This window comes from Solanum stenotomum, chromosome 2 (genome assembly GCF_019186545.1).
Source record: "Solanum stenotomum isolate F172 chromosome 2, ASM1918654v1, whole genome shotgun sequence".
Lineage (NCBI taxonomy): Eukaryota > Viridiplantae > Streptophyta > Magnoliopsida > Solanales > Solanaceae > Solanum > Solanum stenotomum.
The window spans coordinates 73,792,416-73,805,729 of NC_064283.1; the positions used below are offsets into that span (position 1 = coordinate 73,792,416).

Genomic DNA, 13,314 nt, shown 5'->3' on the forward strand with positions numbered 1-13,314 from the left:
CTATTAAGCATGAACTAATTTGCTAGTTGTTATTGTGTGAATATAAAGTGTGTAAATATTATACTTATAACATAATATAATATTTATTAACTTTCCCATTTGACATTCTTAATATTTATTATACATTTAGACGATAAGTAGGAATAACCATTAGATGTTGAGCTCTAGTCATAACTAAACCAAATTTCTCAGTCATGTCTAAATCATTTGGCATCATACCATTTGGTAACTTCCAATCAAAACAATGAACCATTTGTGCTAGCACCAGGCGAACGGTTGTGAGCCCTAATTGTAATCCAGGACAACTTCTTCTTCCAGAGCCAAACGGTAAAAGTTGAAAATTATGTCCACGAAGATCAATGTTACTACCAACAAACCTTTCTGGCATGAACTTCTCGGGTTCTGACCAAACTTCTGGATCTCTTCCAATCGCCCAAGTATTTACTAAAAGTCTTGAACCTTTAGGTATATCAAAACCATCAATTGTGCAATCTTCAATAGACTCATGAGGAATCAATAGTGGTGCAACAGGGTGAAGCCTAAAACCTTCTTTTATGACCATGTCTAAGTACTCTAATTTTTCCAAGTCTGATTCTTCCACCATTCTATTCATGCCAACTATTTGTTCCAATTCCTTTTGTAATTTCTTAATTACTTTTGGATGCCTTAAAAGTTCAGTGAAAATCCAGTCAATTGCTGTTGATGAGGTGTCCATTGCAGCTATTAACATGTCCTGCATAAAGAGTTATTTTTCATTTGTTAAATTAATTAACATTCACATGTATGTTAACAAACTTTTAAATAGAATTTAAGTTACCTACGCTATTAGTACTCCCATCGTCCTCTTTTAGTTGTCATGTTATGTTTTTCGAAAGTCAATTTAACTAATTTCAAAGTTAAATTCGATTCTATTAATTCGATCGTAAAATATTATTTAAAGTTCTTAGTATCATTTTACTCTAAAAAAGAAAACCACGAAACTAAAAGGGGACGAAGGGAGTATAATTGGATACTCCTTACATTATCAAGTCATTCCAAAAGGTCTACACTTAAGTCTCTTTAAAAATGTGGAATTTATAGTTTTGAAAATAAGGCAGGTTATCAACTATATAAAAAAATAAAATGACCTAATAACTAGACGTAAGTCTCCTTATGGGTTCTGAATTCTTAAATAACTTCTCCAAGTTTTCACAACTAGATTCTAAACTATATATATATATAATAAATTTTTTAAATACAAAACATTACTATTTAAGCAAAAACTACAAAATTTGGCCAAATCGTACCTGAATTTCTAGATCCACCCGAATGGACCAAATTCAAATGCATTAATATTTCCATGTTCCATGTCTTTATCTATTGACTTATAATATGCGGTTAATGCAAAAGAAATTAATATACTATCAAGTTATCCGAAGATATTTATAAGTAATTCGAAATAAAAGTGAAATTTGTGATCATGAAAATACGACAAGTTACCAATTACACTTCAATAAATATTAGTTAAACTCAATTAAAATTAACTTGCAATTCTATTTGTTTTATGATAGAAGAAAACATTACCAGCAAAATAGCTTTCACATGACGACGATCAAATTCGAATTCAGATTCACCAGATTGCATGATATTCATCATAGTATCAACAATATCCTTGGTTTGCTTCTCCTTTTTGGAATCTTGAACATGTTCATCAATAACTCTCTCAAAAAATTCATCAAAAATCTTTGATAATTCCTTCATACGACGAACAACTCCTTGCAAATCAAACACATTAAGAAAGGGGAAAAATTCACCAATGTTTGGCGTTGCTGTTAAAATCAAAGTCTCTTGAATCACATATTTAAAACCCCTTTCATCAAATTCATCATCCATATATTTTTTCCCAAATACCATTAAACAAGTCATGTTAGCATTTAATGTAGCAAGTTTAGCACTAACATCAATTTCAACACCACTAGAAGCTGCCCCATTGATAAAAGTCATAAAATTTGTAACTTCTTGTTTTCTCATGGCTTGAAATGAATTGATCTTGAGAGTACTAAACAATTCTAACGTACATAATTTTCGCATATTTCGCCAATAAGGTCCATATTTTCCAAATGTCAAATTTCTTTGATCATACGCGATGAGTTTAGCAGCAATATTATTTGGTCGACTCGCAAAAATAAGATCATGATTTTTCAAAAATTGCTCAGCAGCATGAGGAGATGAAGCAACAATTACAGGAACAAAACCAAATCTCATGCTCATTATGGGACCATATTTTTTGGCTATTTTATGAAGATCTTGATGGACATTTTTGCCAATCATATGAAGATTTCCAATAATTGGAAGCCCTTTTGGGCCAGGAGGGAGTTTTTTCTTCTTTTTCATGAATTTGTTGTGTAATTCTTGAAGAATGTATAGCACTACAAGTAGTGCAACAACTTGTAAGAATATTGAAGCCATGGATATAGAATTTTTTTATTTTTCTTTTACTTCCTAACTTGCAAATATTACTTTACTATTATATAGAGAAGGCTAGAAGCAGATACCTCATGATCCATGTGTTTGTTTTTAATCGAAGGCATTTATGTTACTTTTATATTTTTTTGTTTTAATATATTTATTCTATTTATTATATTTTCAAAATTATGATAAAAATCTTATAAATCATGATTATTAATAATTTAAAGTATTTAATTCTCAAAGAAGTTAGGAGGGGTGCTAGTGAAATTGAAGAATTTTTATTGGTTCTTGTGTTGAAATATCTACCATATTAATTGATGAATTTTGTTGGTTGGTGTTGAAATATCTACCATATTAATTGTTGTGGTCCATCTTAAGTTGTCTATGACAGTAATAACAAAAATGGGAAAAGACGAAGAGAAAAAGATGTTATAAAAAAGGGAAAAAATAATGAAAAGAAAAAAAATCATATATATATATATATATACTTTTTTTATTATTATTAATAGTAATACATTTATCAATCCATTTAAATTAACCAAATTTTAGACCCGATTAAAAAAATTTAAGATACAAAAATTCTACTCAAGACTTTTGAGTTTTAGATTTCAGGATTTTAAAGAAAACAGCTTACCAAAATTTTAATAAATTGTCCTAAGCTACTTACTCCTAAAATCATCAATGTAGAATTAACTATAGGCTAAAATAGAATTGGAAGCAAAAATAAAATAAAAAAAATATATATATATATACACTATTACATGATAACTAGTTAACTAGGTGAAACGAAACTAATTATTTTATATCCATAGGTAGAAATCAGTGTGAGATTTAAAGAGCTACAAAATAATGATAAAAAACATTATCGATAATTAACAAGTTATATCCATAAGTAGAAATTTCATGCGATCAAACTTAATTGATTTATGAATTATGATTAAAGAATAATTAATTAATTACTGAAAATGTGTTTGAAAACAAGTGGTATGAGTGAAATAATTAGTTATCATGCGGAAGCTAACAAAATAAACCTTGATAGACCATGAGTTAAAAAATAAACGAGAAATATATCAAATGATATAAAGATTTAACGTGGTCCGATCAATCGACTTATGTCCACAAGATGAGATGAGCAATCCACTATATAAAGAGAGTATAAAATATAGAAAGGAATAACCTTACAAAATTCACTCAGAATAAAAAGAGGTTCACACAACTGATCATAACGCATCACTTGTGTCTAACTGTTTCTCTCCCTACACAAAGCTCTCAAAGCCTCCTAAGACTACATTGTAAATGCTACTAAATTATAAGGAACGAATGTAGAGTCTGGATTTTTTTCCTACGAAAAAGGGACTAGCCAAATATGAAAATTATATGTTTCATTTTCCTTAAAGGAAAATCCAATTATGATTAAAAAAAAAAAAAAAAAACGTAGGACAAATATCAAACAACAAGAACATGAGTTTGAAAAGCAAAACATAACAGTAGCGTAGAAAAGATTTTGAGTCTGTATTATTTTTTTATAGGATATAAAATTTGGTTGGATGAAATAATAAATATATTTGTAATCGTATTAAGTGTATTTCTTTTTTTTTTAAATAGTGATAATTGAATGGTATTATAAGTTTAAAAATAATAATAACAACTTAAATGGATAATTTTTAAAATATGAGTGACGATTCACAAAATTTACTCACCAAAATATATTAAAGAATTATGATATGTGGGGTCCATGTGAAGAAAATAACAGAAATGAGAAAAGACATATGATGGGAAGTAATTAATGGTGAAAGGGAGAGAGGCCTATCTATCTAACATGTTGAATGTGTTTGACATATAAGTAACGATAAGATCAAAAATTGAAAAAAAGAAAGATCTTGATGATTTGGACATGTAAAGAAAAAAAATGTAGATGATGAAGTAAGGAGGTGCAAGATATTGGATATTGTGAAACGAAAAGAGGTAGAGGTAGATCGAAAAATATTGAGAAGAGGTGATTAGAAAGGAATGACATAGCTTTATCTTATCAATATATGACCTTAGATAAGAATGTATGGAGGTTACCAGAGGTGAACCGAAAATTTGAAGACTTCAGATCCACCAATATTACTTTTAGCTCAAATATGAGCTCTAACCTAAGCTTAAAATAAAAACAATGAAAAATGGTTGGATTCAAACCCTGGTCTGAAGGATGATTTCTTTAGTTTGTACCAACAATACAAGAACACTCTTATGTTACTCATGGGTCATTGTTATTTCTATTCTAGTTTCTACTTGTTTCTCAAAGTAGATATACATATATACATATGATTTTTTTCGAAATTAGCGGATGCATGTGCACCCTTTCGTCCGCCATTGAAGATCACGAATTAAAGTAAAAAATTAGTAGATAATGGAATATCGAATATTGTAGTTTTTAATTTGGTAAAAAAAAATACCATATATTCTTAAAGTATTCGATATTTTCCTATTATTGTTTTAGGTACACAAATCACAACCATCAAGATTGTCACCATTGACAGTATTCTCACTTACTACAACCAAGATATATTACTATTATATATATATATATATCCGCACATTCATATAATTACTAAACTATATTCTTTTAATTAAAAGCTCATATTTGGTGAAGATTACTTTATCATTAAGCTTGTCAACTAGCTAACTCAATCATTAAGAAGCTTCTTATATGTACACAAACGAGGAAAGACTCAAAATAGTCTCTCATCTTTGGGTTAAGGCTTAAAGTTATCCTTAAGTTTTCACATGGAACACTAATAGTCCCTCATGTTTGCAATATTGGTGCACTTTTGGTCCTCCTCCAAAATTTTGCCTATTTTTTAACATTAGTTTTGTCCACAATTTTATGTAAGGAATGTCCAATCGTCTTTTTATATATTTAGTAGAAATAATAACTCTATGTGATAGAAGGTGATATATATATACTATTACATGATACTAAATATATAAAATGACGATTGAACATATCATACATAAGTTATAGATAAAATCAATGTTAAAAAATAGGCAAAATTTTGGAGGAGGACCAAAAGTGCACCAATATTGCAAATATGAGGAACTATTAGTGCTCCGTGTGAAAACTCAAGGATGACTTTGAGCCTTAACCTAAAGATAAGGGACTATTTTGAGTCTTTCCTCTATACAAACTAGACAAGTACCGTCCGTGCAGAGCACGGGCCTAACATTTGAAAATGTTATGCTCCTTATTTAATGTGGCAACACTTTATTTACATAGTTTTATTCACTTGAAAGGACTTAAATCCTAAATTAACAATAACTACTTATAAATAATGATAAAAAAAACATTTATGCAGAGGATAACTTTATATGTTAAAATTGCAACAAAAGTAGGTCTTAACCTCATGATTTTAAAAATGTAATGGTTCAAAGCTATATTAACTTTTGATTTCATAATTCCAAAAGTGTAAAGAGATAGAACTTTATAAATTTCAGTTCTAAATCTGTCTCTATCAGTAATATATTATGGTCCTAAAATAAATAATAGGGCAATTTCATTATTTTAACGTAGACTAATGTTGATGTGTCTATGGCTAAATAATTACAAGAAGATGAGTGAAAAAAAATTATTTTTTAAAAGAATGATTTATTTTTTCACTCATCTTTTTGTAAAATTAATCTTTCCACTTTTGTTAAACGAAAATAGTATATTTGGGTCATTTGTATAACGATAAGGATATATATGAGCCGTTTGTATAATGATGATATATATGTAAATTATTTTATAACAAAGAATATAGCAGCTCTAAATCGCAAGATTAAAGAGTACATGAAGTCGTTTTCCCTTTATTTCAATGCCTTCCAAATTAGCACGCCTTATTTTGGAGACCTCGAAGGACTCAAAACTCAGCAAGAAAAGCAACACAAAAATCCAGTAAGAGAAATTGTGGATCTAGAAGCCTATGAAGATAAAGCAACTACTTTTCCTCCCTAGTTTTGTAAAGTTGCACCAAAGGAACTCAAACATCAAATCATATTTCAGAACCATACAAGTTATAATCAAGAAAATGTTGGGTTTTTAAAAGGTGTGAATGGAAAATGAAGAGTTGCGACTTTTATGAAGAGTTGTGACTTTAAAGAAGAGTTGCGACTTTTATGAAGAGTTGTGACTTTGATGAAAGGTTGCGACTTTTATGAAGAGTTGTGACTTTTATGAAAAGTTGCGACTTTTATGAAAAGTTGTGACTTTTATGAAAGGTGGTGACCTTTCCTAAAGATTGTGACATTTCCAAAGGTTTGTGACCTTTCCGGTAAGGCACATTAAGAACCTTTTCACACTACCCTTTGTTTTCTATAAATTGAGGGATTTCCTCTCATTTTAAGAACGACATTTTCTGAACTTCTTCTTCTACTACTAAATCTAGTATTCTAAGTGTACTTTACTGCCGTTGAGTGGCTCGCTGACACCAGCGTTTTGGGTATCAATATACTGGTGATTGAGATCATTCTATCCTGGGAGGACATATTCCAAATCAAACCTCGGATACTAGAGGGGAATAATTTCCTTAAGGGGACACTGTGCATTCAGTGGGCTTGATCTTCTTTCTGTTTTTCCAGATTCTGGTATGTGTTACAGATTTTAGATTTGTGAATTAATTTATGTTCTTCTGTTCTTCACTGGTTTGTTAAACTTTGATAACTTCGTGTTTCTGCAAAGTTTGTTGGAATCAGTAAGATTCTTTAAACACAGATTGACAAGAATTCTTCTTTAAGAAAAAAAAATATTTCGTATATTTTATCTAATTTGTTTTTGATTCTAGTTTCTCTACTAGTTTTAATTTTCTAGTTGTGAAATTGTTCTTAAACTTTATTGTGTCTTACGAAGTTCTTCAAAGTTTTGTTCTAAATATCTTGGGAATACAAGACGAACAACAATCTTAAAGAATCTTAAGGAAATTATTATACTATTGGTATTTCTTGTATTCTACTGAATGAGAGAAACAGATCATGGAAGTAGAAGTTTAAGGCATTACTTCTCCATAATTTGGTGCTTTGTTTAGCAAGGTCAAAGTGAGAATGTAAAAAAAAAAAAAAAAAAAAAATTTGGTGCTATTCTGGTTAAAGATTACACCAGGTAACCTTCTTATTATTTATCTAAGGAGGAAAATAGTTTCTAAGAGTTAACAATTTTGATTTTTTATCATGTGTATCTTTGGAAAAAGATCTGCAAACCATTTGTTGTGGAATAAATTTTTCTTGGCAAATAGTATTGCCTTTAAAATTCTTTAGTTTGCAAAATGAGAGATGCAAATATTTGTTTGATAAAATAGTTTGTCAAAATGTTATAGTTGGAAGACTATTTGAAAAGAAAAACATTTCTATGTGATAAAGAATATGTTTAATTCTGTTTGGAGACGTAAAAAAAAAAATTAACTTTTGTAGTTTTGTACTCCATGTAAAATTTGATTGTGTCTGATTTTTTCTGGCTAAAAACTTTTGTAGTTTATTACTCTGGATAAATCAGGCTATGCAATTGGTTTGAAAAATTATGAAAACTTCACATAATAAGTCAATGTTGTACTTTTGACTTTCTATAAACTCACTGTCATATAGAAACAAATTGTACAAATTTTTTTTGTCTTTATTGTTAGTATTCTAAATACAAAGTGGTATGTCTATTTGTGATAGATTGAAAAATACCAGTGACTTAGAGTTTGTGATTTTGTGCCTCTATGAATGAACTTTGACACTATGTAAATATTATCAAAGAGAATTGAAGCAATATAATTCTTTTGTAGAATAATATTTCCAAAAGAGGTTTCATAGTGCCAATGACATGTTGATGGTCTGGAAAAATATGTGGAAAAACTATTTTCAAATACTTGAAAAATATTTTTGAGATCACATTTAAAATGTGGGGGTTCTTTGCTTATGATAAAGATAAAATTAGACTTGGTGACTAATTTAATTTTGGAGCAAAAGATATGAAATTCAATGGTACTTTTGTATTATGTTAGACCCACAAAATTCTTGGAGTATATTCGGTATTGTGGTTGAGTTTCTCTATTACTAGTATATGATGTGACTAATATGAAACTACCAAATTATATATATACTTGTTCAAAATAAAAGTGTTCTTTTATGAAAAAGTGTCACTTAAAATGTTGTGATTTTTCATGAAAATATGTCTATTATAATAAAAGTATTTGCATAGACATGAATATTGGTGAATAATTATTCGTTATGTTTTGTAAAAGAAACATTTGGATTATATTGCCTTTACTGGACCTGATGAAACTTTGTTCACGGGTAGTTCTATAACAATCAAATTGAAAGTTATGGAAAGGTCTTGCTGAAAAGGACATTTGACAAGGTGATGACTCTAAACAATGTTTGTGTCATACAAAATTGTAAGAAATAGGAACAAATATCTGTGAGAAAAAGCTACCTCACGGAGAGCTTTTCAAACTCAATATTTTTATTTGTTCTTACTTGCTTGAGTCAAACTATTTGTGACATGAACACTTGAGACATGTCAATTACAAAACCTTGTAAGGAAAATTGATCAACTTAGAAGTTTTGTCTAAACTTTGAGTGCAATAAATAAAAAAATGTCCAGTTTGTGTGAAATCTAAGTATGCTGAGCATTCTTATAAATCTGTTGAAAGGAATTCTAATCCCTTAGAATTGATTTACACTGACATTTGTGATATGAAGTCAACACCATCTCATGGTGAAAAAAAGTATTTCGTAACTTTCATTGACAATTGCATTAGAAATGACTATGTCTATTTGCTGAATGGTAAGGATGAAGCAATAGAAACGTCTAGACAATATAATATTGAAGTTGAAAATCAGTTGGGAAAAAGATAAGAAGTAATAGGGATGGAGAGTATAAATCTCATTTTGCAGAAATATGTTTGAAAAGTGGAATTATCCATCAAACTGCTGCCCTATTCACCTCAATCTAATGGAAAAAAAAAACTGAACTTTGAAGGAAATGATCAATGCATTACTTATAAGTTTTGGTTTACCACAAAACTTGTGTGGAGGAACTATCCTCAATGCAAAAGGGAACAACAAAAAGTTTTGCCTTTTCATAAAGAAAGCAATGGAAAATTTTGTTTTTCCAGGACACAATCTATTCCATATGAGAAATGGAAATGAAGGAAATCCAACTTGAAACATTTCAAAGTGTGGGGGTGTCTAGCCAAAGTCCAAGTTCCTATTCCTAAAACGATTAAAATGGGACCTAAGATAGTGGACTGTTATATTAGACTTGAGTAGTCTAGTGAAAGTCCTAAACGACCTTGGAAAGAACAAAAGTAGAATGTACTTAATAAAGATATTCCAAGGTGTAGTAACTGTCAAAGGACATCTTCTTTCTTCGAATGTGACTTTGTAACATTTCTTGTGTCTTCTGTAGACTTATCCTTTTGGACAGATGGTGTTAATAGTGAGATTGGTCCAATCTTGAGCAATCCTATTGGAAGTTGGTTGATCTTCCCACAGGAAATAAACTTTTGGGTTCAAAGTGAATCCTCAAAGGAAAATGAAAGTCGATGGAACTGTTGACAGATAAAAAGCAAGACAAAAACAAGGTCTTGATCTTTTCGACACATGCTCGCCAGTAACTAGAATTACATTCATTTGGATGTTAGTTGTATTAGTTGTGGTATATGACCTCCAAATTCATCAAATGAATGTGAAAACAACTCTCTTAAATGGAGAATTGGAGGAAGAAATTTACATGAAACAACTCGAGGGTTTTGTGGTTCTTGGTAAAGAAAAGAAAGTGTGCGAACTTGTTAAGTTATTTTATGGACTAAAACAAGCGCCCAAACAATGACATAAGATATTTGACCAAACTATGTTGGTAAATGGATTTAAGAATGATGGAAGTGATAAATGTGTTTACATTAAAATCACTAGGTCATTGTTTGTTTGTATAATTGGTGATATGTTGATCATCAATAGAGACACTAATGACATAAATGCTACTAAACGTATGTTAGAAAAGCAAGTTTGGAATGAAAAATCTTGAAGTTGCTGATGCGATCTTAGGTATAAGAATCCTTAGAACTCCAAGATGTTTAGCATTGTCACGGTCTCATTACATTGAAAAAGTACTTGACTAGTTCAAATATTTGGATTTTAATATTGTCAAGACTCCAATAATGTGAGCTTTACACTTCAAAAGAATGAAGGTGAAAGTGACTCATAATTGGATTATACTAGAGTATTGGGAAGTATGATGTATATCAAAAAGTGTACGCGATCAGATATAGCTTGTGCTATTAATAAACTGAGTCGGTTCACAAATAATCCCAATTAAACTCATTGGATGAAAATGAAAAGAGTTTTGGGGTATTTAAAACATACTCAAAACTATGTCTTGCATTATACAAATATCATACAATATTGAAAGGATATAGTGATGTAAATTGGATCACCGGGATCAAATAGAGTAAAATCCACGAGTGGATATGTATTTACTCTTGGTGGAGGAGCAGTCTCTTGGAAATTTTCCAAAAAAGACATGTATTGCTAGCTCTACAATGATCTCTGAGCTAGGTGCTCTAGATAAGGTCGGTGAATAAATTGAAAGACTCCGGAATTTCTTGATAGATATTCTTTTTGACCCAAACCTTTGGCATCAGTATGCATACACTTTGATAGTCAAGATGCAATAGGTAGGGCATGGAGAATGATGTATAACGGAAAGTCTAGTCATATAGGACATAGACAAGATATCGTTAGAAAACTACTCTCTAGTGGAATTATCAGAATTGACTATGTAACGTCAAAGGATAATGTGTCGGATCCACTTACAAAAAGGCCTAACTAGAGAGAAAGTTTAAAGATCATCTAAGGGAATGGGTTTACGGCTTAGGACAAGTCATCATGGCGGTAACTCTATCTAGCAGACTGGAGATCCCAAGAGCTAGATTCAAGGAGAAAAACAAAGTTGTGACTGACGGTTCGACATTGTCAACAAACTCAATCCATTCTCATGATGAAGACAATGCTCAGGAACAAGGATACAACATTAAGGCTTGTTAATGAGTTACTAAAGCTTAATGTTTTTAATGATTTGCTAAGTTTGGCAGATTTGACCAAATAGTGTATCTACGCGATAACACGGTTAGAAATCACCTATGTGGGTGTGAAGTGTAAGCCGCTTCAAAGAGAATTATTGTCAAAAGCCTATTCTCTATACACTCATGAAACCAGGAGGTGTTCATGGCTGAAACGAACACAACCGTAAGAACCATAAACGGTAAAGGGTTAATTGTGTGACATATGGTTGTCTAGGTATACACCAAAGCTCGACGGTTCAAAGATATCGCATCTACCGATTGACCGAGTATATCCGACATATGTTCACTACGGAAAGTCCAAGGGGAAACCTACTTATCCAGATGCAATTAATTCTTGCTTGTAAAGTACACATACTTGTCCGTTTCTTTGTCTTGGAGTCATTCCCCATTCATGCGGGGGATTGTTGGGTTTTAAAAGGTGTGAATGGAAAATGAAGAGTTGCGACTTTTATGAAGAGTTGTGACTTTGATGAAAAGTTGCGACTTTTATGAAGAGTTGTGACTTTTATGAAAAGTTGCGACTTTTATGAAAAGTTGTGACTTTTATGAAAGGTGGTGACCTTTCCGAAAGATTGTGACTTTTCCAAAGGTTTGTGACCTTTCCGGTAAGGCACAATAAGAACCTTTTCACACTACCCTTTGTTTTCTATAAATTGAGGAATTTCCTCTCATTTTAAAAATAGAATTTTTCTGGACTTCTTCTACTACTAAATCTAGTATTCTAAGTGTACTTTACTGCCGTTGAGTGGCTCGCTGACACCAGCGTTTTGGGTATCAATACACTGGTGATTGAGATCATTCTATCCTGGGAGGACATATTCCAAATCAAACCTCGGATACTAGAGGGGAATAATTTCCTTAAGGGGACACTGTGCATTCAGTGGGCTTGATCTTCTTTCTGTTTTTCCAGATTCTGGTATGTGTTACAGATTTTAGATTTGTGAATTAATTTATGTTCTTCTGTTCTTCACTGGTTCATTAAACTTTGGTAACTTCGTGTTTCTGCAAAGTTTGTTGGAATCAGTAAGATTCTTTAAACACAGATTGACAACAATTCTTCTTTAAGAAAAAAAAATTTTTCGTATATTTTATCTAATTTGTTTTTGATTCTAGTTTCTCTACTAGTTTTAATTTTCTAGTTGTGAAAATGTTCTTAAACTTTATTGTGTCTTACGAAGTTCTTCAAAGTTTTGTTCTAAATATCTTGGGAATACAAGACGAACAACAGAAAATAGACTAAAGAAAATAACAGATTCAAACACTAGAGAAACTCTATTGCTTTCTAAAAGACGAACCAATTAGGATTTTTTTCTTCTTTTAGTGATGGTGCTATTTGGACCATTTGTGTATACCTTGACTATTTCATCAGATATGTAATTTTACCAACACAAATATCTAGCAATATTATCTACCAAAATTTTAAATAGATGAGATGGAATCACCTGACGTTTCTTCCACCTATAATCCACAAATCAATTTTTTTGATCTTATGTTTTGTTTTGTTTTTACATCTTTTGCATTTTGATGGTTAAACATTAGCAACACAACAATCTTCTTTATATAGAATGGTAAGAAATGGAAATGTAAATAATTAATTCTTTGTATTTAAATTTGTTTCATTTAACAATTTTTCATTTATTTTTATAATATATATTGACCAATAAAAAAGGAATCAACATTAATAATTTACTAAATAGAAGCTGCGACTTAGATTTCGTTACCAAATTTTATCAAACATATCTTAGCATGTTTATCTTCTTATATAAGACAATAGTAGGGT

At 30.6% G+C, this 13,314-nt stretch overlaps 2 protein-coding genes across 2 annotated transcripts in view; both read right to left on the bottom strand.

The window, feature by feature from the left end:
- The window catches only part of LOC125856419 (uncharacterized), a 175,119-nt gene that overhangs the window by 81,523 nt on the left and 80,282 nt on the right, over positions 1-13,314 (bottom strand). The gene's annotated exons all lie outside the window — the stretch shown is intronic.
- On the bottom strand, positions 66-2,483 carry LOC125856436 (cytochrome P450 71AU50-like). Its single transcript, XM_049535987.1, has 2 exons — positions 1,564-2,483; positions 66-733 (listed from the first exon to the last, which is right to left on the bottom strand). Exons 1-2 carry the CDS (start codon positions 2,446-2,448, stop codon positions 119-121), a joined length of 1,500 nt encoding a protein of 499 aa, XP_049391944.1. The 5' UTR covers positions 2,449-2,483; the 3' UTR covers positions 66-118.

Bases quoted from the DNA above. Each gene is read 5' to 3' on its own strand.
- LOC125856436 (XM_049535987.1), bottom strand. From the start codon at position 2,448: ATGGCTTCAATATTCTTACAAGTTGTTGCACTACTTGTAGTGCTATAC. The intron at 734-1,563 runs GTAATGTTTTCT...CTCTTTATGCAG, and splicing joins ATGTGAAAGCTATTTTGCTG to GACATGTTAATAGCTGCAAT.